The 26416-nt window shown below is 41.4% G+C and overlaps 1 protein-coding gene across 15 annotated transcripts in view; it reads left to right on the top strand.

Moving 5' to 3' along the window:
* Positions 1 to 26416, top strand: part of shank2b (SH3 and multiple ankyrin repeat domains 2b) — a 1183051-nt gene that overhangs the window by 280263 nt on the left and 876372 nt on the right. For all 15 annotated transcript variants that reach the window (XM_069902317.1, XM_069902307.1, XM_069902287.1 and 12 more), the window contains 3 exons: positions 3618 to 3734; positions 16037 to 16114; positions 23566 to 23632. In XM_069902317.1, coding sequence (XP_069758418.1) covers positions 3618 to 3734; positions 16037 to 16114; positions 23566 to 23632 — 262 coding nt within the window. The remainder of the gene's footprint in view (positions 1 to 3617; positions 3735 to 16036; positions 16115 to 23565; positions 23633 to 26416) is intronic.

Below are 26416 nucleotides of genomic sequence, written 5' to 3'. Positions count from 1 at the left end.
AATGCATTAAATGATTCGATATAGATTAGTACAATCTAGTTTTTTACATCAGTTGTATCTTACCCCACAGAGATTACATAGGCTGAGATCTGATTTATCAGATCAATGTTCTAGGTATGATCAAGAGAGAGGTTCATTTTTGCATTCCACTCATTCATGTTCTAAATTAAAACCATTCTGGATGGAATTGGGGGTATTTTTAGAATGGGCTACAGGAGTTAAATTTCCTCAAGATCCTATATTTTTCTTATTAGGTAATATATCAGGAATAAGACCAAAAATTACATTTAATTTGTTTCAAAAAGAATTTGTGAAAATTGCATTAGCAGTTGCAAGAAAATGTTTAACTGTGGCGTGAAAATCAGATACCTATTTGGGATTGGACAGATGGCATCCTGAAATTCATAATTGTTGACCTCTCAAGAAGATTACATATAATTTAAGGAATAGATATGATTCCTTCTTGAAGATTTAGTGCCCTTATTTACAAATTGTAAGTATTAATTTATAAAAGGCATCTTCCTGGTGGCAAGTGCAACCAAAGGCCAGCAGCCCGTGCAGCGGCACTGACCACAACTAGCAAACTGGTGGACAGATGGTAAGGGCAGCTTAAAAGCCAGTGACCCCAAAATGATGCTGGCCTTGCTGCACAGCCAATAGTCAGTGACAGCACAAGGGGAAGAAGGGATTGTTATGTGGAAGGTATCCATGCGCGGGAAACCCTCTTTTGTTATGCGGGTCATGATGTGAGTAAAAGGGGGAAATGGCGGGAATGTGGCGAGTATAAAAGTCGGGTCTGAGCCCTTAATAAAACGTAAAGCTTAACCTGACTACACTACGTGTGTGTGTGTGTGTGTCTGTCTTCCTTTGAATGGCGCGCAGCTACAATTACATATACTAACCACCCAATAGTATAATTTAAAATCTGGGATTGGTAATCCTCCATTTGATGTAGACTTTTGAAGATGGGCTTTGTTTATACGTGGATTTTTTCCCTTGCCAAATATATGTAGAAATAGATAAATCCAATGAGCTGAGAAAAGATTTGGGGATAAGAACTTGAAAAAAATACAAATATTTAGGTAAAATATTCATTTTAATCAAATTAATATGTCCCATTATTGTAATAGATAAGGGAGACCAACCCGATAATGATAATTTAATCCTATTGAATAATACCCAGAAATTCTCTTTCTGTAAATTTTTATAATTTTTCATAATTGTAATCCCTAAATATTGGAAATGTTCTTTCACTATTTTAAATGGAAAATTGGAATAGCCTTCAAAAGTACTTTTTTAGGGTAAAAGCTCACTCTTGTGTCAATGTAACTTATAACCTGAGAACTGACTGAATTTATCAAAGATGATTAATATGTTTGGTATAGAAATTTCATGATTTAAAATAAAAAGCAGCAAATCATCCGCATGAAGTGATATTTTATGTTCAATTCCTCCTCTAATTATCTCATTAAATTCTCTACACTGTCAAAGAGCAGCAGCTAATGGTTGCAATACTGTATCAAAATGATACACTTTGAGGACAACCCTGCCCTGTTCCCCTATTGAGATTAAACGTAGCCGATTGCTGTATATTAGAACAAACTGACACTTTTGGGCTTGAATATAACAATTTAATCTATTTAATAACATCTGGACCAAAATTAAATTTTCCCAGTGCAGCAAATGGAGACTCCCATTCAACTCAATCAAATGGTTTTCCAGCATCTAATGAAAGAACACATTCTATCGATGGGGTGGAAGGCATATATAGAATATTCTGTAATCAGTGTATATTATAAGAATAACATTTTTTTATAAAATCAGTTTGATTAGAGTCTATAATAGTTGGTAATTTTTTTTCTAATCTATGTGCTAAAACTTTTAATAAAATTTTCATATCAACATTAAGTAATGATATAGGACTTTCCTCATTCCCACTTTTAAAAATAAGAGAAATGCAAACCTCATTAAATGATAAAGGTAATTTCTCTTCTTTAACTGCAAATAAACTGGAGGATGAAACAATGGAAGAGATAAGGAACAATTGTGGATTTTCAAAACGTTTTGGTCAACAAAGTTGGAAGAAATGCACAAAAGTGCTGGAGAAACTCAGCATGTCAAGCAGCAGGCTACAGAAAGTCAAAAGCACTCGATGTTTTGGGCCGGAGCCCTTCACTGGGACATTCCTCAGTCACGAAACATTGATTGGCTTCCTTCCTATGGATGCTCCATGACCTGCTGAGTTGCTGCAGCACATCTGTGTATTGCACTGCACCCCAGCATCTGCAGATTTTCTTCTTTAACTCAACAAGGTGAGAACACGTGGATATCGGGGGTAATGCACTGAGATGGTTTAAAAATTGGCTATCAGGCAGACATTTTGTTGCAGAATTCCATTACTCTCCTTTCTAAAATCCCCAGTAAAAATGACCTTCAGCTTCGTGAATACATTTCAGAAAAGAAATTGGATGGGTACATGGATAGGAAAGGTTTAGAGAGCTGTGGGCCAAACTCAGGCCGGTCTAATGAGTGTAGGTGGGGCATTTTGGATGGTGAGGCCACATTGGACAAAAAGGACATTTTTCTCACTATGACTCTATGAGAGGTATCTGTTTAAGACCTCACCTAAGTTATCCAGCTCCATCCACAAATTGGTGCTTGAATTCCAAATGAGCTCTGTTCTTTTCCAAGTTCACCTCTTGTAATCTATATAAAATGTCTAACCAGGACTAGGATCAGTGTTGGGGGAAACAGAGAAGAACTTAGACTCAAAATTCAGCAAAAAATGATTGGCTGTTATTAGTTGCATCAACTGCTATTGCAGTAATTGGGCATTGGAGTGGGAAGATTTGGGAGTGTTGTTCTTTAATGCTCCTAAGTAACCAAGACAACTTGGTATAATAAGGGAGGGGTGGGGAAGTGTTCTGTTAGTCATGGAGTTATAGCACATGGAATACTCCTCCATGCTGACCAAGTTGGCATTCTGGGCTGCTCCACTTTGTCTTTATTTATTCCTCCCTAAGCTCTTCCTGGGTTTGGAAGTATATGGGTCAAATGCAGACAAAAGGTTAGCTGGACAGTTTGGACTGAAGGGCCTGTTTCCATGCTGTGAAGCTGGATGACTTGGCACGAGTTTGGGTGACCTCCAGATGGTAGAAAGTAGAGTGAGAGTGCAATGCCTTAGTCCGCTATAGGGGCAACAAAGGCAAGGGTCTGGAATTGAGCAGAGATAAACTGAGGCTGTGCTCTTGCATATTGTAATTACATGCAAATAAGGAAATATTTTGCCTTGATGAACTCCTGCTGTTTGTTGGATACAATGCCAAAGATTCTTTGAAGAGTGAACACCCTCCTTTGTCTCCCGATTTTGAATCGTTTAGTTGAAAAATGCCTCATTTTTCAGGTTGGATCCTTTCACGATCTCATATTTGCCCCTGACTTTATCAGTTTTTTCATTGTTCTAAATGTTGTTTTTAATTTTCAGATTGTGGATCTTATCCATAGCACTGGATTGAAATTATGTTTATTGTGAATGGGAGGAGAGAAACGATGTGATAGTTTGACTATATTGTTTGAATACTGCATGGTGATGCCAGATTGATGCTTTGTTTTATCAGGCATGTCGTTATGGTCACGTTCAACATCTGGAACATCTCCTTTTCTATGGGGCTGATATGGAAGCCCAGAATGCCTCAGGGAATACTGCACTGCACGTCTGCGCCCTTTACAATCAGGTAAGAGTCAGACTCTTAGGATATTCTAAGTTCCAAGGAATAGGTAATCTTCCTGAACATTGCAGCTCACATACTGGATCAGGATTGCCAGAGGTCAATTGATGAAAGTAAGGTAAGTACATATTATAACCTCTGATACACATTAATACAGTAAAACCCCCGGTTCCGGCATCTATTGGGATTGGCAGATGCCGGATAAGTGAATTTGCCGGTTACTTGAGATTGCATGGTGCATGATGGCAAACTGACTGCTGGTGGCACCAATGTTCAACTTCTGTATTTTTTACCTATTGCGATTTATTTGCTGGTTGCTTGAGGCTGCTGCTTACTTGAATTCCCAATAACGGGATTTTTACTGTATTTTCAAAATTACCGTTGCCGATGAAGCGCCAGAAAATCTGTTTCCCAAGGGTTAATTTCTTGGCATTCTGCAGAGATTTAACTGTCTGTTGGTGGCAGTTTCCAAACTCTGTACCTGTGCCACAAGCTCTTTGGTCTAAATCCACTGGAGAAGCTGCAATACAGAATTTTAATCATCCAAAGTCAGTTGAAAATTTGGCTTCTCTCCCATGATGCTGAAGGCTTTGATCCGACTCCCTTTGATACTTGTAGATGATTCCCTTTGGTCACTCACTCTCGCGTCATTCTTCTGGCAGCCATTATTTTTGTTTCATCAAAGTATATTGACTGTGTATGAAGTACCATCTTCTTAACGGAATACCAAACAGGGTTTGATTTCTGTTCTTGCTCACCAGCACTGCACATGCTGTGTCATCTGAACCCCTCTTCTGAAATCAGAAGCAGTGTATCATGCAGGGTGGCTACTACTCGCTGGATTGTACTTGTTGGAGTTTAGAAGATTGAGAGGGGATCTCATAGAGACCTATAAAATTCTGGCAGGACTGGACAGAATGGATGCGGAAGGGATGTTTCCAATGATGAGAAAATCCAGAACCCGGGGCCATGGTTTGAGGATAATAGGCAAACCATTTAGGACCGAGATGAGGAGGAATTTCTTTACCCAGAGGGTGGTGAATCTGTGGAATTCATTGCCACAGAGGGCAGTAGAGGCAGGTTCATTAAATCTATTTAAGAGGGAATTAGATCTATTTCTTCAGTATAAGGGTATTAAAGGTTACGGAGAGAAGGCGGGGACGGGGTACTGAACTTTAAGATCAGCCATGATCTCGTTGAATGGCGGAGCAGGCTCGAAGGGTCGAATGACCTACTCCTGCTCCTATCTTCTATGTTTACTGAACCAGGGTTGACAAACTAATTTCCTGTATAATGTCGATGAAACCCAAGTATTCGGAACATTATTCGGTGGACTGAAATGAGCTCTGGTTTAAAACTTCATTTTTGGCAATAGCTCAAGTGGAGGCCAAGGGTGTAAGTTGTATTGCCTGCAGGCATTTGGTTCAGTTGAGGAGCCTATTTACCACAGTGTCCAATGGCAAGCTTTTTTCTTTGAGTGATAGTAGGGGGAATATTTTGGGTAAGCAATAGAGTCCTGTTGAAGTTCGTTGGGAGTTTGGCAGCATCATAGACCACACAGGGTTTTGGTAAGGAATTAAAATGGTGGGATTTCTTCATTTAACTATGTTTTCACATATAGAACCATAGAACATTACATCACAGAAACAGGTCCTGTGACCCTTCTATTCTGTGCCAAACTACTTTCCTGCCTAGTCTCACTGACCTACACCCAGAAAGGTAATTATTAATCCCTCTGAACCTTTAGTTTTATGTTAAACAAGAAAGTCTGTGGAGGCTGGGTCAAGTGCTGGTGAAATCAGCAGGTTGCGTATGCATAATCCAGAGGAAGTTAAGGCAATCAACTTTTTGGATCTGGGCCCTTCGTCAGGCTCAGGCAGGCAAGGCTGGTTAACCTTCACTGTGTTTCGTGTTGGATTCACTGTCTTAGACGTGGGACTGATGGAAGGGTTTGGGGGATAGGATGAAATACATATAAAAATAGAGCACCTCGAACCTCCAGGTCTTGTTTTATGCTTTACCTTTGGTAAACAAGAGTGACCACAGACACTGAAAAACTGGAGCAATGAATGCACAGAGTGCTGGAGGAACTCATGGGTCAAGGCAACTTCCATGGAAGGCAATAGACCAGTGGTTCTCAACCTTTCCTTTCCACTCACATCCCATCTTAAGTAATCCCTGTGCCATTGGTGCTCTGTGATTAGTAAGGGATTGCTTAAGGTGGGATGTGAGTGGGAAGGTTGAGAATCAATGCTCCAGACCAAATTGTTGCTGAAGTATTTTGCTTGATAAAAATTGTAATTGGCCCATTTCCTTTGGAGTTATGAAACCATGCACATAATGAGTGTATTAGGTACGATTAAAACAGTGATTTTCAAACTTTTTCTTTGCACCCACATACCACCTTAAGCAATCCCTTACTAATCACAGAGCACTTATGGTGTAGGGAATTCTTAAAATGGTATGTGAATGGAAAGAAAAAGGTTTGAGATCCATTGCTATAGACAGTCAATATTTTGGGCCGAAACCCTTCATCAGGAAATGCCTTAGCTTTGGAGGTGCCTGTCCTGTGGATTATAGAGTGAAGTGGACCTATTTAAAATTGTAAATTTGTCAGTTAGCAGTGATGAAATATTGTTTCCAGGAATCGAGGATGCTCACAATTTCTGTTGGAAGTTGCCTAATATATCTGCCTTTGGGGAAATGGAATGAAACCTGGCACCTTTATTAACTCCACAATAACATTTGTTACATTTTATGTCATAGTACTGTATGAGCAGGTCTCAGATGGTTCCAGTCATTACCCTTTGAGGTAAAGTCTTCAGACTATTATGACAGTACCGAAAAACTATCTCCACATTTTTTTTCTTGCTCACCACTCTATTTTTCTCCTTTACTGTTACCCCTCTCTCTGTTCAATGTCCTTTAGTTTCCTGTCTGTGTTTTCCATCTGTTTCTTTTTCTCTTTCCTTTTGTTTCCCCCTCTCTCTCTCTTTTCTTTCGTCTCTCAGTTATAATCAGCTTGCAATTGGATCCAATGCTGTCCATAACATTTGGGACAAAGATACTTTTTCTCCTTTATTTGTCCCTATATTCCACAGTTTTAAATGTGTAATCAAACAATTCACATGTAATTAAAGTGCACATTCCAGATTTTATTCAAGGTTATTTGTACACATTTTGGTTTGACTATGTGGAAATGACACCAGTTTTTATACATAGTCCCATTTTGGGGCACCATAATGTTTGGGACATTTGGCTTCACAGGTGTTGGTGATCACTCAGTCTTCTCCAGACAGTACCCAGTAGTCATTGACATATCTACACCTGCCTCCTGAAGAGTGTTTCTGATCTGTCGGACAGGCGTTGGGGATTTTTCTTCATTGTGATGAGAATTCTTCGGTCATCAGCAGTGGAGTCTTCCTTGGCCTGTCATTTCCTTCTTGATAAATGAGCTCACCAGTTGCTCTTTTTCCTTAATGATGTTCCAAACTGTTGATTTTGGGAATCCTAAGGTTTGGACAATGTCTCTTACTGTTTTATTCTTGTTTTTCATCCTCATAATGGCTTCTTTGACTTTCATTGACCTAACTCTGGTCCTCATATTGAAAAATGTTAACTACAGACTCCAAAGGTGATCAGAAGCTTAGAAGCTGTCTGATACCTGCCCCAGTGAAGCAATTAAACATACCTGAGAACTCACAAACACCTGTGAAGCCAAATGTCCCAAACATTATTGTGCCCTGAAATGGGGGAGGGGGCCCTCTATAAAAAAATGCTGCCATTTCTACATGGTCAAAACAAAATGTTTACAAATTACCTTAAATAAAATCTGGAATGTGCACTTTAATCACATGTGAATTGTTTGATTACAAATTTAAAACTATGGGGCACGGGGAAAATAAAGGAAAAGAGTGTCTTTGTTCCAAACATCATGGAGGGCACTGGATGTTATCCAAATCATTCTTGTAGTTTAGGTCTTGCTGAAGTTTTCCTCTGGGACCGAATATCTCCCAGCAAGACCTCCCTAAAATGAATAAAGATCCCCCAATAGGATTCTTCCCTCCAGTCTGTCTGTTAGGGATTGGGATTCAACAGTTTAATGCTTTCCATCATAAGGTGGTCTTCCTGTGGGACTTGTAACCCCTCACAACTTTACCAGTTTCAAAGTTACCACCTCGAGTCTCAATTTATGTTAAAATGAGAATCTTTTAATTAGAACTTTTATTGAAAAGAAAGCTTGTCTGAATCACAAAGCAGTCTTGTTGAAGTGTTCTGGCCTGAAACTTCAACCATTCTTTTTCTCTAACTGCTCCTGCTCGACTCGCTGGGTTCCTATGATTGTGTTTGGCTCCAGGTTCCAGCATCTGCAAGTATCCTCACAAATGTAAATGTTTACACATCTTTACTATTGAGTGGATCCCATTTATATTCAATTACTTCTTAATGACAGGGCTATAGGTGTCTGGGTTAGTAGAAATATGTCACTCAAGATCACTTTACAAAAATCACAAAACTTGACTCCATTTTCAAACCACAGGGTATAGGAGCAGATTTCAGATTTATTGTCAGGTACATACATGATATCAGATACAACCCTGAGATTCTTTTTCTTGTGGGCGAGGCAGAATTACCACTAACTGGTAGTGCAAAAAAATAAACTGCACACAGCGTAAACATGTAAACAAGCAAAAATTGGCCATTCAGCCCATCAAGTCTGCCCTGCAATTTAATCATGAGCTGATTCATTTTCCCATTCAGCCCCACTGTCCGGCCTTCTCCTTATAGCCTTTGATGCCCTGCCTAATTAAGTGCCTATCAGTCTCTATCTTAAAATACACGCCATGACTTGGTCTTCACAACTGCCACTGTGGAGATTTATCATCCTCTGGCTGAAGAAATTTCTCTGCATTTCTGTTCTAAGCAGATGTCCTTCAATCCTGAAGTTGTACCCTCTTGTCTTAGACTCTCTCACCGTGGGAAACAACCTACACTGTCCACGCCTTTCAACACTCAAAATGATTCAATGAGATCCCCCCTCATTCTCCTAAATTCCAACAAATGCAGGCACGAGCTGTCTAAAGCTCCTGATGTATTGAACTCCATTACGCCATTGTGGAAATATTGGGTCTGTGGTTGAGAGTCTGGTGGTTGGAATTCAAAACCCAACTGTAGATTATCTGGCCCAGAATCTCTAAGAGTTACAAATGAAACCTCATGTTGTGGACAATGGGACAACCTTTCTGAAGGGTTGATCTGAGTTGATGCTAAGTGGGGGTGAAGGTTGAATTCAGAAGTAGCAGAGATGAACGTTCTGCCCATGTGAACCAGTGAAACAGGGAATCCGTGCATTAGATGCACTTTGTTTGCTTTCTCTCACCATATTTCATCAGCGTTGTGTGGGCAGAAGTATTATTTCAGTCTGTCTGTGGGTGGCGGGATTTAATTAGGCTGAGATTGCCTGCTCACACTCTTTTGCGAGCTTTCGTGTTCTTGCTGCAGTTAAATACGCTTCTAAATTTTAAAAAAAGTGCCTTGTCACAATCAAAGTGGCTTGTTCCATACACAGTGTGCGTTTGTTCTGATAGTCTTTGGAGAAGATGACAAGCGTAACAGCTTGCTAATTTTTCTATTCTACCGTTCCCCCCTTAATTTTGTGCAAGCGGAAAACTTGCAAGGCACAGAACAAGGCAGACGATGCCAAGCTTCAATGGTTGCAACTAACAAGCTAAACAGAAATTGAGCATGTCAGAAACACACACTCATTAGCTTTGGTGCATCTAACATTGGTGACAATCATTGTTTGGTTCAGTTAAGGCTTGTGAATGAATTGATAACAGTACAAATACAAACATTTTTAAATTAATTTTTTAAAATTTAAATTTAGACATAGAGCATGGTAGCAGGTCCTTCCAACCTAAAGATATGGCATCAATATTTTGTGTACAAATCTGTGGTCGCAAATGCACGTGCACACATATTATTACTAAAGAGAGACAGTAACGCCTACACACATGCTCCTTAATGCATATTTGTACACTCAGAAACACATTAACACGATCACAAACACCAACGCACACTAACAGTGATACACAAAGACTATATCAGATGTTAATGTGCACACTTTAATATGAATGCCTGCAGACACTGCCACGTACAATAAAGTTCGCATGCATGCAGATACATGCACGAGTATACTCACATGTGCACACACATACATTCAACCCATATGTGCATGGAAACCCATCACATCATCTGCTACTTAATCATCATTAATTAAATTTTAAGTTCATTGTGATTTTAATCTTAAAAGCATGAATATTTTTATAACTTTACATTTTTTTAAGTGCTTAAAGAAATAAAGCCACAGTCTCTATCTCAGTGTTTTTGCAGAAAGTGTGTGGCTGAAAAATGCTGATGCCAGGGAAGAGACTTCACTCTGGCGTGCTGGGAACACTCTGCAAGTCAGACGCTGTGAGTGGAGAAACCAGGATCTTCAATCTGATACACTGACAGTGTTTTTCACTTCCACAGATGCTGCCTGACTTCTCCAGTATTTCCAGCATCAGCATTTTTTAGTTTGCTGTTACTTTCGACATAATTTGTTCAGTAAAATGTTAGAACACCAGTAAGTGATATTGAAAGAAAATATCCAGTCATTTTATGACTACAGTATATGTTGACCTATAAGACAGTCCTTGAACATTAGAAAATGACACCCCAAAACCAGGAGTCATTTTGTTCACCAAGTATAAAATCCAAACCTTAATAGCAAAGTCTCAGTACTCCCCCACTCTGTACGGGCTTTAAACAGCCAAAGGAGCAGACAGTGGTTGATTTTTAAATATGCTAATAAAATTAGAACCATTACTGGGTCATTTGCTTTTAAAATATTGTGAATTAGTATATTAAATGTGCCTAGCAGCATCACTCCACTGGTAAGTGATAAGTGCCAGACTTGGGCTAGTCTTGTAGCAACTCTAGCTCTAAAACCTATATTTTTGGTGGAAGTTCAGGGTGTTGTCTTATAAAGAGTCATCTTATACACCGGCATATACAGTAACTTATTGTGGAAGCTGCCTCAATCTCAAGTGTAGCTTTCTGCAATCCTTATGGGGAGAAGGCCAAGGAGTGGGGCTGAGTGGGAGACTGGATCATCTCAGGATTGAATGGCAGGCCAGGCTCGATGGCCCATTCCCGCACCTATGACTTACTGTCTTATCTTCCTCTGCTCTGTTCTGTGGACTTCTTTCCTTCCTATTCTCTCTAATGTAACTGCACTCCTGACATCTGGAACAGGTTTTCCCACAAAGATCCAGGCCGTTGTCATTTCTTCCACTCGAAACCCTGCCCTCTAACTCCCATCTCTCTCTTTCTGGCAGCTGTCTGTAACTAAAAGACACTGGTTGCAGCCTGTTTGTCACCTCTAATCTTGGGATGAGATGTAGGCCACATACCTATGCCATTACGAAGAGCACCTACCTCCATTTCCGTGACATTCCCAATTCTACTAAAAACACACAGTAAATGCTGAAGGAACTCAGCTGGTCTTACAGCATCCATCATAGGAGGTAAAGATGTATGACTTCTTCAAAAAGGGTTCAGGCCAAAATGCTGATTACATATCCCCCCCACCCCACAGGTTCATACACCCTACACCTAAGGACAGCTGATATTTGTTTCATTGCTTATATAAAATCACCTCCCACCTCACCCCACCCCACCCCCCAGGTTTTTGTCACTTAACAACAAGAAAGATAGGAAAACATTTAACTCTGACCTTGCTTCTTTATGAGCTGGAGTCAGGAGGTTGCAATTGAGTTAATTGATTAGGGCCAAGGAGCAATTAAGATAATAGATATGTATAAAATGAGGGAAAGCTGTTAGAGTGGCTCAGAGTCAGTATGGGGACATTATGGTTCTGTCTCTCATGAGTTTGTTGAGTTGTGGTTGAGGAGGAGTTCACTCCCAGTAAGGTAAGGGTGGTGCAGGTTTCTTTAATGAAGCTAGTTAATGAACTGAGGAATTGTGTAATGGAGACAGTGGTTAGGTCTGTCCAGTGTTCCAATTGGAGACTGTGGGAAGTCTGGGATAACACATTTCTTGCTGATGACTGCACCTGCAGCCCCTGATAAACTGATTTAGGGACCCAGAACTATAGCTGGATGAACTTTGGATCATTTGGGAGGCAGAGATGGAGAGGAGTTGAGTGACACTTGGGACAGGAGCAGAAGGAGCAGAGTGCCCTGTGGCTGTTTCCATCACCAACAGATAAACTGTTTTGGATATTGTGGATTGGGGTTGTGACCTACTAGGGACAAGTTGTACTGGTCATATCTCTGGCACCAAGATTGGGACCTCTTCTCAAGGGAAGGGGGCGGGGGGGGCTGAAAGGCCGGGGGGGGGGGGGCTGAAAGGCTGGGGGGGGGGCTGAAAGGCTGGGGGGGGGGCTGAAAGGCCGGGGGGGGGGCTGAAAGGCCGGGGGGGGGGCTGAAAGGCCAGGGGGGGGGGGGGCTGAAAGGCCGGGGGGGGGGGGGGCTGAAAGGCCGGGGGGGGGGGGGGCTGAAAGGCCGGGGGGGGGGGGCTGAAAGGCCGGGGGGGGGGGGCTGAAAGGCCGGGGGGGGGGGGCTGAAAGGCCGGGGGGGGGGGGCTGAAAGGCCGGGGGGGGGGGGGGGCTGAAAGGCCGGGGGGGGGGGGGGGCTGAAAGGCCGGGGGGGGGGGGGGGCTGAAAGGCCGGGGGGGGGGGGGGCTGAAAGGCCGGGGGGGGGGGGGGGGCTGAAAGGCCGGGGGGGGGGGGGGGGCTGAAAGGCCGGGGGGGGGGGGGGGCTGAAAGGCCGGGGGGGGGGGGGGGGGGCTGAAAGGCCGGGGGGGGGGGGGCTGAAAGGCCGGGGGGGGGGGGCGGTCTCTGTATTTGGACAGAAAAGCACTGGGAACTTGCCTACAGAGGCAACATGTATGAGAACACTAATGAGCTTGTATTATCCAAGAGAATTGGAGGCACAAATCTGTCAGGAGGTAGCTGACCACTGTAAGAAACAAAGTTCTGGTAGTTGAAGATTTTAAACTTTCTGCATATTGAACGTGACTCCCATCCAGTAAAAGGACTGGTTGGTTTGGAGTTTGTCAAATGTGTACATGTAAGTTTTCCAAATCAATATCTAAAGATACCAATGAGAGAGGAAGCAATACTTGATCTCCAGTTAGGGAACCAGAAAGGTCAGGTGGCAGAATTCTGTGTGGGTTAGCATTTTTGGTCCAGAGACCATAATGTCATTAGGTTTAAGTTCCTTATGGATAAGGATAGGTGTGCGAGTTGAGATTCTAAATTGGAGAAAAACAATTTTATGAAAATGAGAAAGTATCTCTGAAGAGTCAATTGGAATAAGCTGTTTTCTGACAAGAATGTGTCTGGCAGGTGGAAGGCCTTCAAAGGCAAGATTGAGGGTGCAGAGTTTGCATGTTCCTACCAGGATTAAAGGCAAAATCAACAAACATGAAGAACTTTGGTTTTTCAAAGGATATTAATAATGATTTAGAAAAAGAGGTGTATAACTGGTATAGGCAACAAGGAGCAAATGAGGTACTTGCAGAGGATAGAAAATGTAAGAGAATGCTAAAGAAGGAAATGAGGAAGGCAAAAAAAAACATGAATGTACTTTGGCAGATAACGTGAAGGTAAATCCAAAGGGTTTCTACATTTATTTTAAGAGTAAAAGGATAATAAGGGACAAAGTTGTCCCCCAGGATCAGTGGTCATCTTGTATGGAGCCTCATGAAATGGGGTGATTTTAAATGTTTTTCATCAGTATTTACTTGGGAAGCTGGCATTGTGCATAAGGATGGAAGGGAAACAAATATGGAGAATGAGGTGGAGATAATGACTGCCTGATAGCAAATAAAGGTAGACAAATCCCCTGGGCCAGATATAATATTCCCTCTGACCTTGAGGGGATGTGTTGAAATTCCAGGGACCCTGGCAGATATATTCAAGATCTCCTTAGCCACAGGAGAGGTGCCAGAGGATTGGAGAGTAGATCATGTAGGTCAGCTGTTTAAGGCTCCAGAAGTAAACCAGGTAACTGTAGTCCAGTGAGCCTGATGTCGTTAGTTTGTAAATTATTGGAAGGAGCTCTGAGATAGGATATATAGGTATTTGAACAGCCATGAGCTGATTAAGGACAGTCAGCATAACCTTGTGTGTGGTCGGTCATGTTTAACACATCTTGTAGGGATTTTGAGGAGGTTACCAAGATGGTAGATGAAGGAAAGGGTTTTGATGTTGTCTACATGGACTTTAGTAAGGCCTTTGACAAGGTCCCACATGGGAGGTTAGTTCAGAAGTTTAAGACACTAGGTATAATAGAGTGGTTGTAAACTGGATTTGAAATGGGCTATGTGGGAGAAAACAGTCATGGTGGATAGTTGCTTCTCAGACTGGAGGCTGTGACGAGTGGTGTGCCTCAAAGATCTGTGTTGGGACCACTGTGGTTTGTTGTCTATAATCAATGATCTGGATGATAATGTGATTAAATTGGATCAGCAAGTTTGCTGATAGCACAAAGATAGGAGGTGCTGTGGTTAGAGAGGAAGATTTTCAAAGCTTGTGGAGGGATTAGGGCCATCTGGAAGAATGGTCAGTAAACGGATGGTAGGGCATTGAGGAGTGCGGAGGAGCAAAGAGACCTGGGGATACAGATACTTTGTTCTCTGAAGGTTGTGTCACAGGTGGACAGGACTGTAAAGAAAGCTTTTGGTATCTTGGCCTTTATAAATCAATCTATTGAGTATAGAGTTGGGATGCTATGTTGAAGTTGTTTAAGACATTGGAGAGGCCAAATTTGAAATATAGTGTACTGTTCTGGTTGCCTAACTACAAGAAGGATATGAAAAGGTTGAAAAGCAGAGATGATTTACTAAGATGCAGCTGGGTCTTCAGGAGTTGGCTTACAGGGAAAGATTAAACAGGTTTGGACTATTCCTTGGAATGAAGAATAAGGGGAGATTTGATAGAGGCTTACAAAATTGAGGGGTATAGAAGAGTAAATATGAGTAGGTGCTTTCCACTGAGATTAGGAGAGGATGTGGCTTTAAGGAGAAAGGTTTAGGGGAATCTCTTCACTGAGTGATGGGAGCTGCCATCTGATGTGGTGGGTGTGGACTTGATCTTGAGTTTTAAGAATAAATTGGATAGAAACATGGATGGGAAAGGTCTGGAGGGTTATGGAATGGGAGCAGTTTATTGGGACTAGCTGAACAATGGTCAGCACAGACTAGAAGGGCTGAATGGCCTGTTTTCTGTGCTGTAGTATTCTATAGAATGCAGAGATTTACAAGGAGTTACACGATTGTTGAGATGGAGAGCTGAGCACCTGTGGAAGATTGAATCAGGACTTTATTCCTTTGAGTGTCAAAGGATGAGGGGAGATTTTGATAGATTTTTCAAAATTATGAAGGGCATAGATAAAGTGTAAGCAGGCTTTTTTCATTGATGGGTGAGACAAGAACTGGAAAACATGGGTTAATAAAAGGTGAAATGTTTAAAGGGGTAACTTCAAACAGCGGTGGGGTTGTAGAACGAGCTGCCAGCTGAAGTGGTGAATGTGGGCTCATTTTCTTTGAAGAAAAATTATGAATAGGTACATGAATGGGAGTGGTATGGAGGGCTATAGTCTGGGTGCAAGTCATTGGGACTAGGTGGAATAATAGTTCAGCACAGACTAGATGGGTGAAAAGCCCTGTTACTGTCCAGTAGCATTCTATGCAAGGTTGTGGGACAGACAAAACAAAGCTGGTAGAAAGGGCAATAATGGAGCAGACACAATAGTCAGTATAAAGTGACATCCTGACACCAATGGGTGATTACTGCAAAAAGCAGCCCCTAAACCCATGACCTCTGTCCCCAAAAGGAGAACAGGTGCATGGAGCATCACTTGTGGTATGCTCTCCTCTGCTCCTCATGTTACTAGGGTGAGTGGGGGGGGGGGGGGTGGGTGTGGGTGGAAAAGGAGGTACTTCTGTAACTTCAAACTAACAGCACTGCAGGAAATTGCAAGGAGACAGCTTCCTATCAGATATGGCTTCAGGATTAACAACTACATTCTATGAATGAATAATGTTTTTTTAAAAAAGTCATAACTACTCTTAGTGAGTGACATCTGTCCAGAAGGTCACTGTGCACAAAGATTATTGTTGTCTGATGCTTTAACTTGCCTCTCCCAATTAATGATCTGAAATTGAGTGTGTATACACACAGCCGCAAATGGAGTCATCACTCATTGGTGACCTGTTTTACTTCTGCCAATTTCCAGGAAAGCTGTGCACGGGTCCTGTTGTTTCGTGGAACCAACAAAGAGGTGAAGAATTACAACAGCCAGACTCCCTTTCAGGTCAGTACATCTTTCTGGCAGGGAATCTTCAAGAAGTGGTGTCCACAGTGGTTCAAGAAAGTCACCAGCACCCGGCTTGTTGGTTAGAGATGAATAATAAACACTGATCTTTCCAACAATACTCAAATCTTATCAAGGAATAATAATCATTCCATCTAGCTTTAAAATGAATATCCTTTCAGCTTAATCCCTACTCCCATCATACACCAGTACTTAAGGGACACTATTATTCCATCACTCTGAATAGTCACAGGCTGATTGAATAATGGATCAGTGTTATGACACGCTAATGTTGTATCATTTTGTATATGTACATAGCATTGCTTTTTGCTGTGAATTTGCAAGTACTGTGTCTTTTAAATTTAAACACGGTATGTTTAAACTGGCCCATGACCCTGTACCACCCATTGAACCTACAACCCTCTTGTGTTTTGGAGGGTGGTAGGAACTGGAGCAACTGGATGCAACAAAGGGAGAACATAGAAACTCCTTACAGACAGTGTCAGGTTCAAACCCAGGACACTGGGTCTGTAATAGCGATGTACTAACTGCTATGTGAACCATGCCACCCAAAATGCGTATGCAAAATCGATATTCATAAGTACTATTGTATCTGTACAAAGTGTGTATTAATATTGGATCAGTCTGAGTCTGCTTGAGTAGTTAGTGTATGAGTGTAAATGTTTACAAGGTCTCCTTTTCTCTGGATAGCAGTGGAAAAGTTCCATGGGGAAAATGTAGAATTAGTGTAGCAAATGACTGATGGTCAGTGTGGACTCAGTGTTGAGGAGCTGGTTTCTGTGATGCTTTCCTCCATGACTCTTGCCAAAAAATAGTGCAGCTGTTTTAAATCTACATTTCAATGTTGGTTTAATTTCTGTAGCACTCTCCACTAAATCTTTGAATTCTGAAGGAATTTTCATTCACCTACATTCAAATAGTACCTTTCACATCTACAGCATGTTGGAGTTCCCCTTTAAGTGTAGCCGCTAGTGTAATGCTCTATTGGGAAAACGTAGAAACTAACGTACACTTTATCTGTGACTTCTCTGCGCAAGGAAACAGGCTACCTCAATAAATGGTCAGAAACAGTCAGATTTACTTTTGCATTGTAGGAGGATAAAGGGTTATTGGGGAAAGGCTGGTAGGTGGAGTTGAGTCAAAGTTCAGATTTATTGTCAGAGTATATACATGACATCACATACAACCCTGAGATTCTTTTTCCTGCAGTGGAGCCAGAATTTCTAATTATTAGTCGAGCAAAAGGCTACTCAGAAAAAGATACAAAAGAGAAATGTAAACCAGAAGGAAGTGCAAACCAACTGAAATACAGAAAATTAAGATTCAATAATGTGCACAGTGAGAATAATTAAATGAGTGGGTTTATTGCAGTGAGAACAGTCCATGGCCAAATTAGCCATGATCTTGTTAATTGGCAGATCAAGCTTGACTGGTCACATAACCCACTCCTCCTCCTATTTATTGTCCTAATGATCAACTTGCAACCACAATGAAAAATCGGATTGTTCAGCTGTTTTTGTGGAAAATAGAGCCCCAAGTAATGCCTAGTTAAGATCATTAACAGTTGGTTCACTATTGCATTCCAGTTGTGACTTTATTTTGCAATTTCACTTTATTTGACTTGTGTGCCAAGTGTTGGCAGTGTGTTGCCTTTTTGCTGTTGACTGATTATAGACTTGTTCGCACAAGAAGTACAATGAAAGAGCCTACGTGGGATATTGTCGTCAGAAAGCAATTGAAAACTCCAGGGATAATGAGGCATAAAATTACACACTGGGATCCTACCACACAAATGTTCAAAGCATCCATCTCTGGCTCAGCAGCTTTGATCTGCATGGCACTGTTGACAGGCTAAAACTTGCCAAGGTGCTTCAGAGGAACTTGTAGCACAGAGTTCCTTACCACGTCCCCAACGAGGAGGTCCAAATCTATGATCTATATCCCTGAAGATATTGGGCTGGGCACTTGACCACACTGGGGTCCAATGACAACTGACTTCCAGTTTCAACTATTATTCTTGAATAGAAAAAAACAAGACAGCAGATCTTGGAAGCAAACAAAGAATTTCTGGAGCAACTCAACAGGTCAGACAGCACCTGTGGGTGCTGTGGATCCCCACGCAGTTCATGGGGAGAATGTATAAGCTCCTTGCGGTCAGTGCTGGACTTGAGCCCGGGTAATACTGTTGTGGTAACTGCTTTAACGGGGTGCTGTTGAGCTGCTTCAGGCCTTGTGGTGAAATCCTCTTTCGGTTCCATTAGAGAAAGAGCAGCATGATGTTAGACTCTTGTGTTGGAGATGGATGTAGCTCATCATTGGTGTGGGACTGGACCATCAACTTTCTCATCAGGTACTGAGGTATGATTGTGTTGAATGCTGAGCTGAAGTCCTTAAACATCTTGTATTCCAGGTGGGTTAGGGCATCATCCATAGAGCAGTTTTATCTGTATGTGAATTGCAGGGGGTCCAGTGACTGGAACAGCAGGAGCTTGATAGCATGATGAGACTTTTGAAGCACTTCATGAGACTTTCGAAGCACTTCATGATGATGGACTTGAGTGTGACGGGGCATAATCATTGAGGCAGAACATAGATGACTTCTTCAGCATTGGGACAAGGTGGCAGCTTTAAAAGCACATTGGGACCACAGTGCTTCTCAGGGCACAATATTGGGCAACTTGATTGACGATCTCTGCAATGAGAGGGGATGTGTATCCAGCTGTGTATAGCAGTTAATAGTCTGGCTATAATCAATCACCATCCTATGTTTACCCCTACCCTTGACCACCACCACCACCACTTGGGCTCTCTGTGGGCTGGTACTGGCCTTGATAATCACCTCATCTGGAGTTGCTGGACCTCCGCTTTAATAAACGCCATCCCCTTCACTGTATCACTTGCTTTGTGTAACGACTGGCCTGCAGTTGGGGCTGAGGTTTGTGAACAGTGGTGGGGATCGATAGGGATACAATGAGTTGGTTGGCCAATGGGGAGAGCAGGGCAAAGTGCTGGCAAACTGCGGGTTGCCGACAGTGAAGGGGGGAAGGAGGGGAGGGAACCGTCATATTGCTTTGTGACACTGAAAATCCATCCCCAGCAGCAATGGTGCACAGAACTGCAGTATGATAGTTTAAATTTCCTGTAAGTCATACCCTGCACGGTCAGTGTCACGGTGGTGTAGCTGTGGAGTTCAGCTGAGTGGGACTTTGAGGCCCGACTGACTTTATAGCTGACTGGCTTTTCTTGAAAGGAGTAAGAGTAATTCTGCATTGTTTTGGGGTGGGAAAAACTCTGCTTCTGCTATCGAAAAGGGATCATGTCACCTGATGGTTGATGGAGGTGTCCATCATAGACCGGGACACCTGATGTGGACTGTTTAGGTCCAGCACCACAGAGGCTAGTGTCTGTTTGTAGTCTGGCCTGTGCTGACTTGTAGTCTGGGAGTATAATACTGATGCCCTTGCAGCAGCGTGGTTATCCCCAGAAGATGGCAGTGGCCAAGATGGCGGCCGTCACATGATTTTCCCCGTAAACTGATGGCGGCCAAGATGGCAGCTCCCATGCTGTGCACATGGCAATGCTGGGACTGGAAGGCAGCTGTGATTGACATGCCTTCACACATAGCGTTTTTGGGGACTTCAGATGCTCCTGGGAGACCACGGCTGTGGTGGGTTCACTCACTGAATGCAGTAGCGGGCTGCTGACCTGTGGACCAGAGTCTCAAGATGGCAGCCTCTGAGCAGTCCCCGCGCCATTTACCAAGTATGCTTCCATGTTATGGAGGGTGATCTCCAGCAATTTCACGAGGTCGATCACCCCTCTTAAGTCCAACTTAATCTGCTTGAGTAGCTTCTGGTACACATAGTCCGACCCGATGCCTGTAACATGGTGTCCCTGATTATGTACTCATTGTTTTGGGTGGCTGACACTGACTGGAAGTTGCACGCCTGTGTGAATCCACAAAGGGCCTGGTGAAACTTGTCACTCAATTCACCCCATCACTGTTTGCAGTAGCCAACATGTGTGTGGTGCATACCTCATTTACTTTCTCCCTGTACTGGTCTTCATTGTCTCCACGTATGTTGAGGCACCTTTATCATTGGGGAAAACTCTATGTCCGGCCCAGGAGAAGAGGAGGTGCAGCTTGTTTGCCTCCATGGCCACAATCCCAGTGGGGTTCTGTAGGAAGTCCTCAAAGCAGCATAGCCAGAGTTCAAAGTAGTCTGAGGCTTCTGGCGATTGGGGGGGCGGGAGATGGGGGGGGGGGGGGGGTCGATCTCCAGCTCATCAGCCTTCAAGAGTTGTTCCATTGTTGGTGCATCAATTTTATTTACAATATTTGAACATTTTTTCTATCAATAACTCAAAAGACTAGAGTTGTGGAACTATAGGATTTTATTTACAATAAACTTGAAGGTCATCCTGTGCTGTGACCCAGGCTTTCTGGGGAGGCGTTATGGTTTATGGTATTGGAGCCTTTATACAGGGTCAAGAGGGAGGAGCCATTGGTCTAGTCACAGAATGGGGCAGAGCCAGATTAATGAGTGTCCAGGAGTTCTCCACAAGGCACATTTAAGACTCTTGGACAGGCATGTGTGCAAGAAAAATAGAGGGTTATGGGTGTAAGAGAAAGTTCAGTTTGTTGAATGGGTTTCTATTGTAGTCCGAGGGGGTCTGTACTACTCTCTGGCTTCTCACTGAGTTTGCTACCAGTTAGCCAAAGTTGATGGTGAACATAGGAAGTGATGTATTGTTGACCCATCATGGCTTGGTGCTGAACAGTTCAGACACAACTTCTTTCCTGGTTACATTTCCAAAATTCATCAAGGAATCATTCACAATCGGCATCCTTTCCAGTCTATTTCCAAGTTTTCCAAGAGAAAATGAACCCAATCAGTGAATGAAGGTTGACGGTTCTCTGACTGAGTAGGAGTGCAGCTGAACAATATTTATTGCAGAGAATGCCAGGGCAGTATATTATTCTGAAGCACTATTGGATTACAAATGCTCAATAAAAAATGTCATGTCAGAACTAATAACTCCTAATTGTTTTGAAAGATGGTGTCAGGCTTTTATTGATGTTGATTCAGAGCAACAATGAATTAAATTGAAAATTTGCTGTCATTCTGTAGATGTTTCTTTCAATATTATTGCATTTTACAAGTAAATTGTACATAGGTAATAAGTATCCAACAAAGTAAATCTACTGTTACATATGGCAACAAATAATTTATGATACATTGGAAAAGGCAAAAAAGAAAAAACATGTATATAAAAAAAAAAATTACTAATAATCCAACTCCTCCCTTGTGAAGTTATTGAATGTGTTCCACTACTGTAAAAGGGAAAACAACCAAACTGCAAAATGGAATCTAAATAATGTAAATTTGGAAAATAAGTAAGAAAAGGACCCCATAAACTTGCAAAGTTTAAGTTCATTTCAGAAGTAGAATATCTAATTATTTCCAAAGTTAGGCCTGTCATCGTATTAGATAGCCATTGAATAGGAGTTGGAGAGATGGCATCTTTCTATCTCACTAATACAGCTCTTCTAACGATGAGGAGAGCAAAGGCAACCACATGGGATTGTAGCCCAGATAACTTCAGGTCAGTTGTCTTACTCATTCCAATCAGGGCAAGAAAAGGATTAGGAATCAAATTAATATTAGAAGTAAAGACAAGATGGAAAGAGAGGGACATGACCAAAACACATGAAACTATATACCATCTTCAGTCTTGCATCTGTCACATTTTGAAGAAAATTAGAATAGAATTTGGCCAATTAGAGAAGTGAGCTTGATGTACTACTTTAATTTGTCATGAATGTTGGGCACGTAGAAAAGATTAATTTACCAATTTCAAAATAGAATCCCATGTAGCATCAGAAAATAATTGTTGAAAACCTTGTTCGCATAATTTTCTAGTCTTGTCCAGGGAATTACTACTAGACGACAATGATTCATAAAAAAACTGATATCAACTTTTTATGATTCTATTTAAAATTACAAATCTTCTTTCATATTTCATTCCAGATTGTGAGTGAGTCACAATATCAAGAAATTCAAGAAGCTTCTAATCTGTAAATATCGTTATTTAAAAAAAAAAAATGCTTGGATAGTTTAAACTTAAAGATAATCGTTCAAAAGAAGTCGAATTTTGGTCAATAAAAAGATCTTGAAAGGATTAGATACCTAACTCCAACCATTCAAGAAAACCAAAATCTTGTACCGAAAGTATATATAAAAAAGAGGCTGAAAGGGGAACTGGCAAGCAGAAATCTATGGGATCCAAAATATTTTCTAAATTAAAACCAAATTCTCAATGTATGTTTAACAACAAAATTATGTAATTTAGGAGCAGAGAAAGGCAATGATGCTCCAAGTATTGAAATAAGGGAATACTTCTTAGTAGATTCAATTTCTAGATTAATCCAACTTGCAGCATGCTGTCTGTCCTTGTGATGAATCCAAGAAGTAATATCTAATATTAGCTGCCCAACAATAAAATCTAAGATTAGGCAATGCCAAGTCCCCTTAGGGTTTGAAGAAAAGTTTTAAGACGGGGGCATTTATTTTTCCAAACAAGAGATAATTGAATCAAGTGAATAAAAAAAAAACTTTTGGGAATAAATGCAGGTACAGCTTAAAACAAATATACAGGAACTTGAGTAGGATATTACTCTTTGACATTAATGCATCCAATTAAGGACATTGAGAGAGGAGACCATTGAGCTAAGGACTTCTTGACATGGTTCATTAAGGTGAGGAAGTTCTCCTTAAATAAATTATTAAAGTTCTTGGTAACAATTACACCTGATTTTTAGCAATTTTAAAAGGAACAGTAAGGGCGAGAAAGCTAGAGTTCAAAACACATTCTGTAGATTCCGATTATATATCACGTTATCTCAATTTCTGGTTTAAATGTAAATTGCATTGAAGATCTGCTGAGAATACATGTGTTTCCTGAGAATGATGTATTGCCATGAGTGAAACAAAGTCTGGAGACGCTGTGATTGTAGTAAAAAAATATTGAAATGTTGGAGGAACTCAGCAGGTCTTTCTTTTTTGATGTATTGTCATATACAATACAAAGAACATCTTGCAAAAATACAGAACATCTTGCAAATAATTTGTGTGCTAATAGATTTTAAGACGCATGCTGGAGAAACTCAGCAGGTCACGCAGCGTTCTTTGAGGCAAAGTACATCAAGTTACCTTGATGAAGGCCTCAGGCCCTAAATGTTGGTATCTTTGCTACGTAAAGAATGCTGCGTGACCTGAGTTTCTCCAGCACTTGTGTATTAAATTACAATCACAGCAACTTTTTTATTCCACTCAAATGGATGTGGTGTCATAATTGTAATGGGCAAATTATTGCTCAGTTTTCTTGTCCTTCAGTTGGTCGAGCTGACCCGACAATTTATTTTTCAGGTGGCTATAATAGCAGGCAACTTTGAACTGGCTGAATTTATCAAGAAGCACAAAGAAACAGATGTTGGTGAGTCTCACAGCAAGATAAAGCCAGCTCTCTCAGCAATTAAATTTCTGCCTTTTGCATTGTCCTTATAATGACTGATCACTTTAATCGCAGCAGTGTTTGCCCTATATCCTTGGTTGCCTCTTGCTCTAGTCGATAGGATCGTGGTGTAATTGGGTGAAAAGACGAGGAAATTTTAAAAATCTGGATCTGGTTCCGCAGGGGCCACAGTCCAGGGATGAGCTGGAATGCGCTGGTGTCTACAGTGATTTAGCCAAGGTGACTTTCTGTTCAAGTATTTGCTTAAGCCAGAAGACAAAAACTGGTGAATCGGTGCAATCAAGCAGTGTAATCAGACTGGAGGGGGGTGGGTGGGGTGTCCTCAGTGTATCTGAATCAACTTTAAACAGAAACCAGAAGCTTTGGTTTGACTGGATTTGAATATTTAAAACAAATATTTTAACTTTGTATTAATTGTATTAAATATTCAAATCCAGTTGACTCAAAGCCTCTGCAGATACACTGGAGACTGGGAATCTGGAGCAACAAACAATCTACTGTAGAGAGTGCACAAGTCAAACAGCATCAACAGGAGAGGGAAAAAAAATAAACTTGATAAATGGTCCTGGCCCAAAACCTCCATCAATCTTCCTCTCTCACTGAGAAGAACTTGGCGTATTGACTTCCTCTTGAGAGTTGAGTTAGGTTTGCTCCACATTTATGTGGTTGCTTCATCGTCTTCAAAGGAAACTTTGTAAATCAAAGAATGGTTGCAGTTTCTAATAATAAAGATAAATCTGAACATGCTGGAAATATTCAGCAGGTCAAGTAGCAACTGTGGGAAGGGAAATCAGAGTGAACATTTCAGTTTGAAGAGCCTTTGCCAAAATGCTGCAACATCTATCAAAAGCCAGTGTGCTGCTGCTGTGGAGGGGATAGGCTGGCTGAGAGGCTGAAATAGACCCCTCCCCTCCCCCACCCCCCATCCTAAAGTTATTAAGGAGATGGCATAGTGAATAACACTAATGCTGATTAAAAGAAAAATGGCTGGACCATTGTTGAAAGGAAGGAACTGTTGTTCAGAAGGAATGGGAGTTTTGCCAGTCTCAGTACTGGATAAGAGATGGCTTAGGCCTGCCTTTTGGTTTCTGTGCATGATGCCCGATCTGCTGAGTTTCTCGAGCTCTCTTGTGTTCTGCACTGGACAGCAGCAACTGCAGCTTTTCTTGTTTACCACAGATAACACTGGACAACAAATATTTTTCAAATGTTTTGATTCCTGAGAACAAATTGGTGATTATGATCAACATCGTCAAGTTGAACACAGATAATTTTGGATTTGCTGTGTCACATGGGAAGTTGGAGAAACATTAAATTAACTTTTATTGAATTGAGCCTGTTTTATTATGTAATGATGCTGACACATTGCATTAGTTCAACAAACCTAAAAATGTTCTGCTTATTTCTTTGACACGAGAAGCATCAGAAGTTGAGTACAGTGTCCAACAATAGTCGGCTGGCATTGATGGATTCTAGTTGTCCTCGTGCTTTTCCATGGTCACAGTGTCCTGGTGAAACATTTCACCATGTTCGTCACTGCCTGCACCAGGATCAGCAAGGAAGGAGTCCAAGTGGGAATGCAGAAAATGAATTTTCAATGACGTATTACACTTCATGGTTTTGGCTGCTTGAATTGGCTTAAAATAGGACAGGAAATCCCAAAACTAGGTAATATCTAAAAATATGGTATGTTTTAAGGTGACTTTTGTGATCAACAGCCCAAAATCCATAAAATACAACCAAAAGTGTTCAGGAAGCAGAATTTTCATTGTCCAGTGCACCAGATGGTTAACCTTTTTGTAATGAAAATATATCCTTTTATCAAATGATAAGAAACAAAGAAAAAATTTGTCTGTGCAACTCTTGAATCCTGTTCCTGTTGTTCATCTTGAATCCAAAGTAATCCCTTCAACTGGAAACATTCATGTTCGACACGAACAGTTTCTGATCTGTGATATCGGATTGATTTTTTTCTCCCGTATGCTCTCCGTCATGGTTTATAAATTTCATTTTTGGCACCTTGTGGTTCCCTGATAATGCAAGACCATACGACATAAGGAGCAGAAGTCTTTCAAAAGCCTTTATCGTGGTAGGAAGAAGAGAATGTTGCTAAGGATATGAAATCTAGTTATGGTTCAAGCCCCACCATGCCGGTGGAGAATTGTAATTCACATAAATTAACCAGCAAGAATTAAAGTTGGGATTTACTTAAGAACATAAGAAATAGGAGTAGGTCATTCAACCCATCAAACCTGTTCCACCATTCAATGAGATCATGGCTGATCTGATGATAGGCTCATCTCCACCCACCTATCTTTCTCCATACCCATTAATTCTGCTACTTTAAAAAAAAAATCTATCCAACCTTGGCTTTAATATATTTACGGAGGTCACCTCCACTGCTTCAATGGGCAAAGAATTCCACAGATTCACCACCCTCTGGGTTAAGCAGTTCCTCTTCATCTGTCCTAAATCTACTACCCTGGATCTTGATGCTGCGTCCCCTGGTTCTGCTCTGCCCTACTAATGGAAGCAATGTTCCTACATCTATATTTCCTATACAGGCATGTCTTTCTGGATTGTAGAAACACCTATGTTGTTCATAGAAACTAGGAGCAGGAGGAAAGGGTGAGCTCATCCTGTTGAGCCTGCTTTACTCAATATGATCATGGCTGATCACATGATTTCAATACCCTATCCTGCTTTCTCTTCAAACCCTTTGCTTTCGTCAATAGGGCCACATCC

The sequence above is a fragment of the Narcine bancroftii genome, chromosome 1 (assembly GCF_036971445.1).
Source record: "Narcine bancroftii isolate sNarBan1 chromosome 1, sNarBan1.hap1, whole genome shotgun sequence".
Lineage (NCBI taxonomy): Eukaryota > Metazoa > Chordata > Chondrichthyes > Torpediniformes > Narcinidae > Narcine > Narcine bancroftii.
Note: the sequence above shows the minus strand (reverse complement) of the source record. Positions and strands in the feature narration are given on the sequence as shown.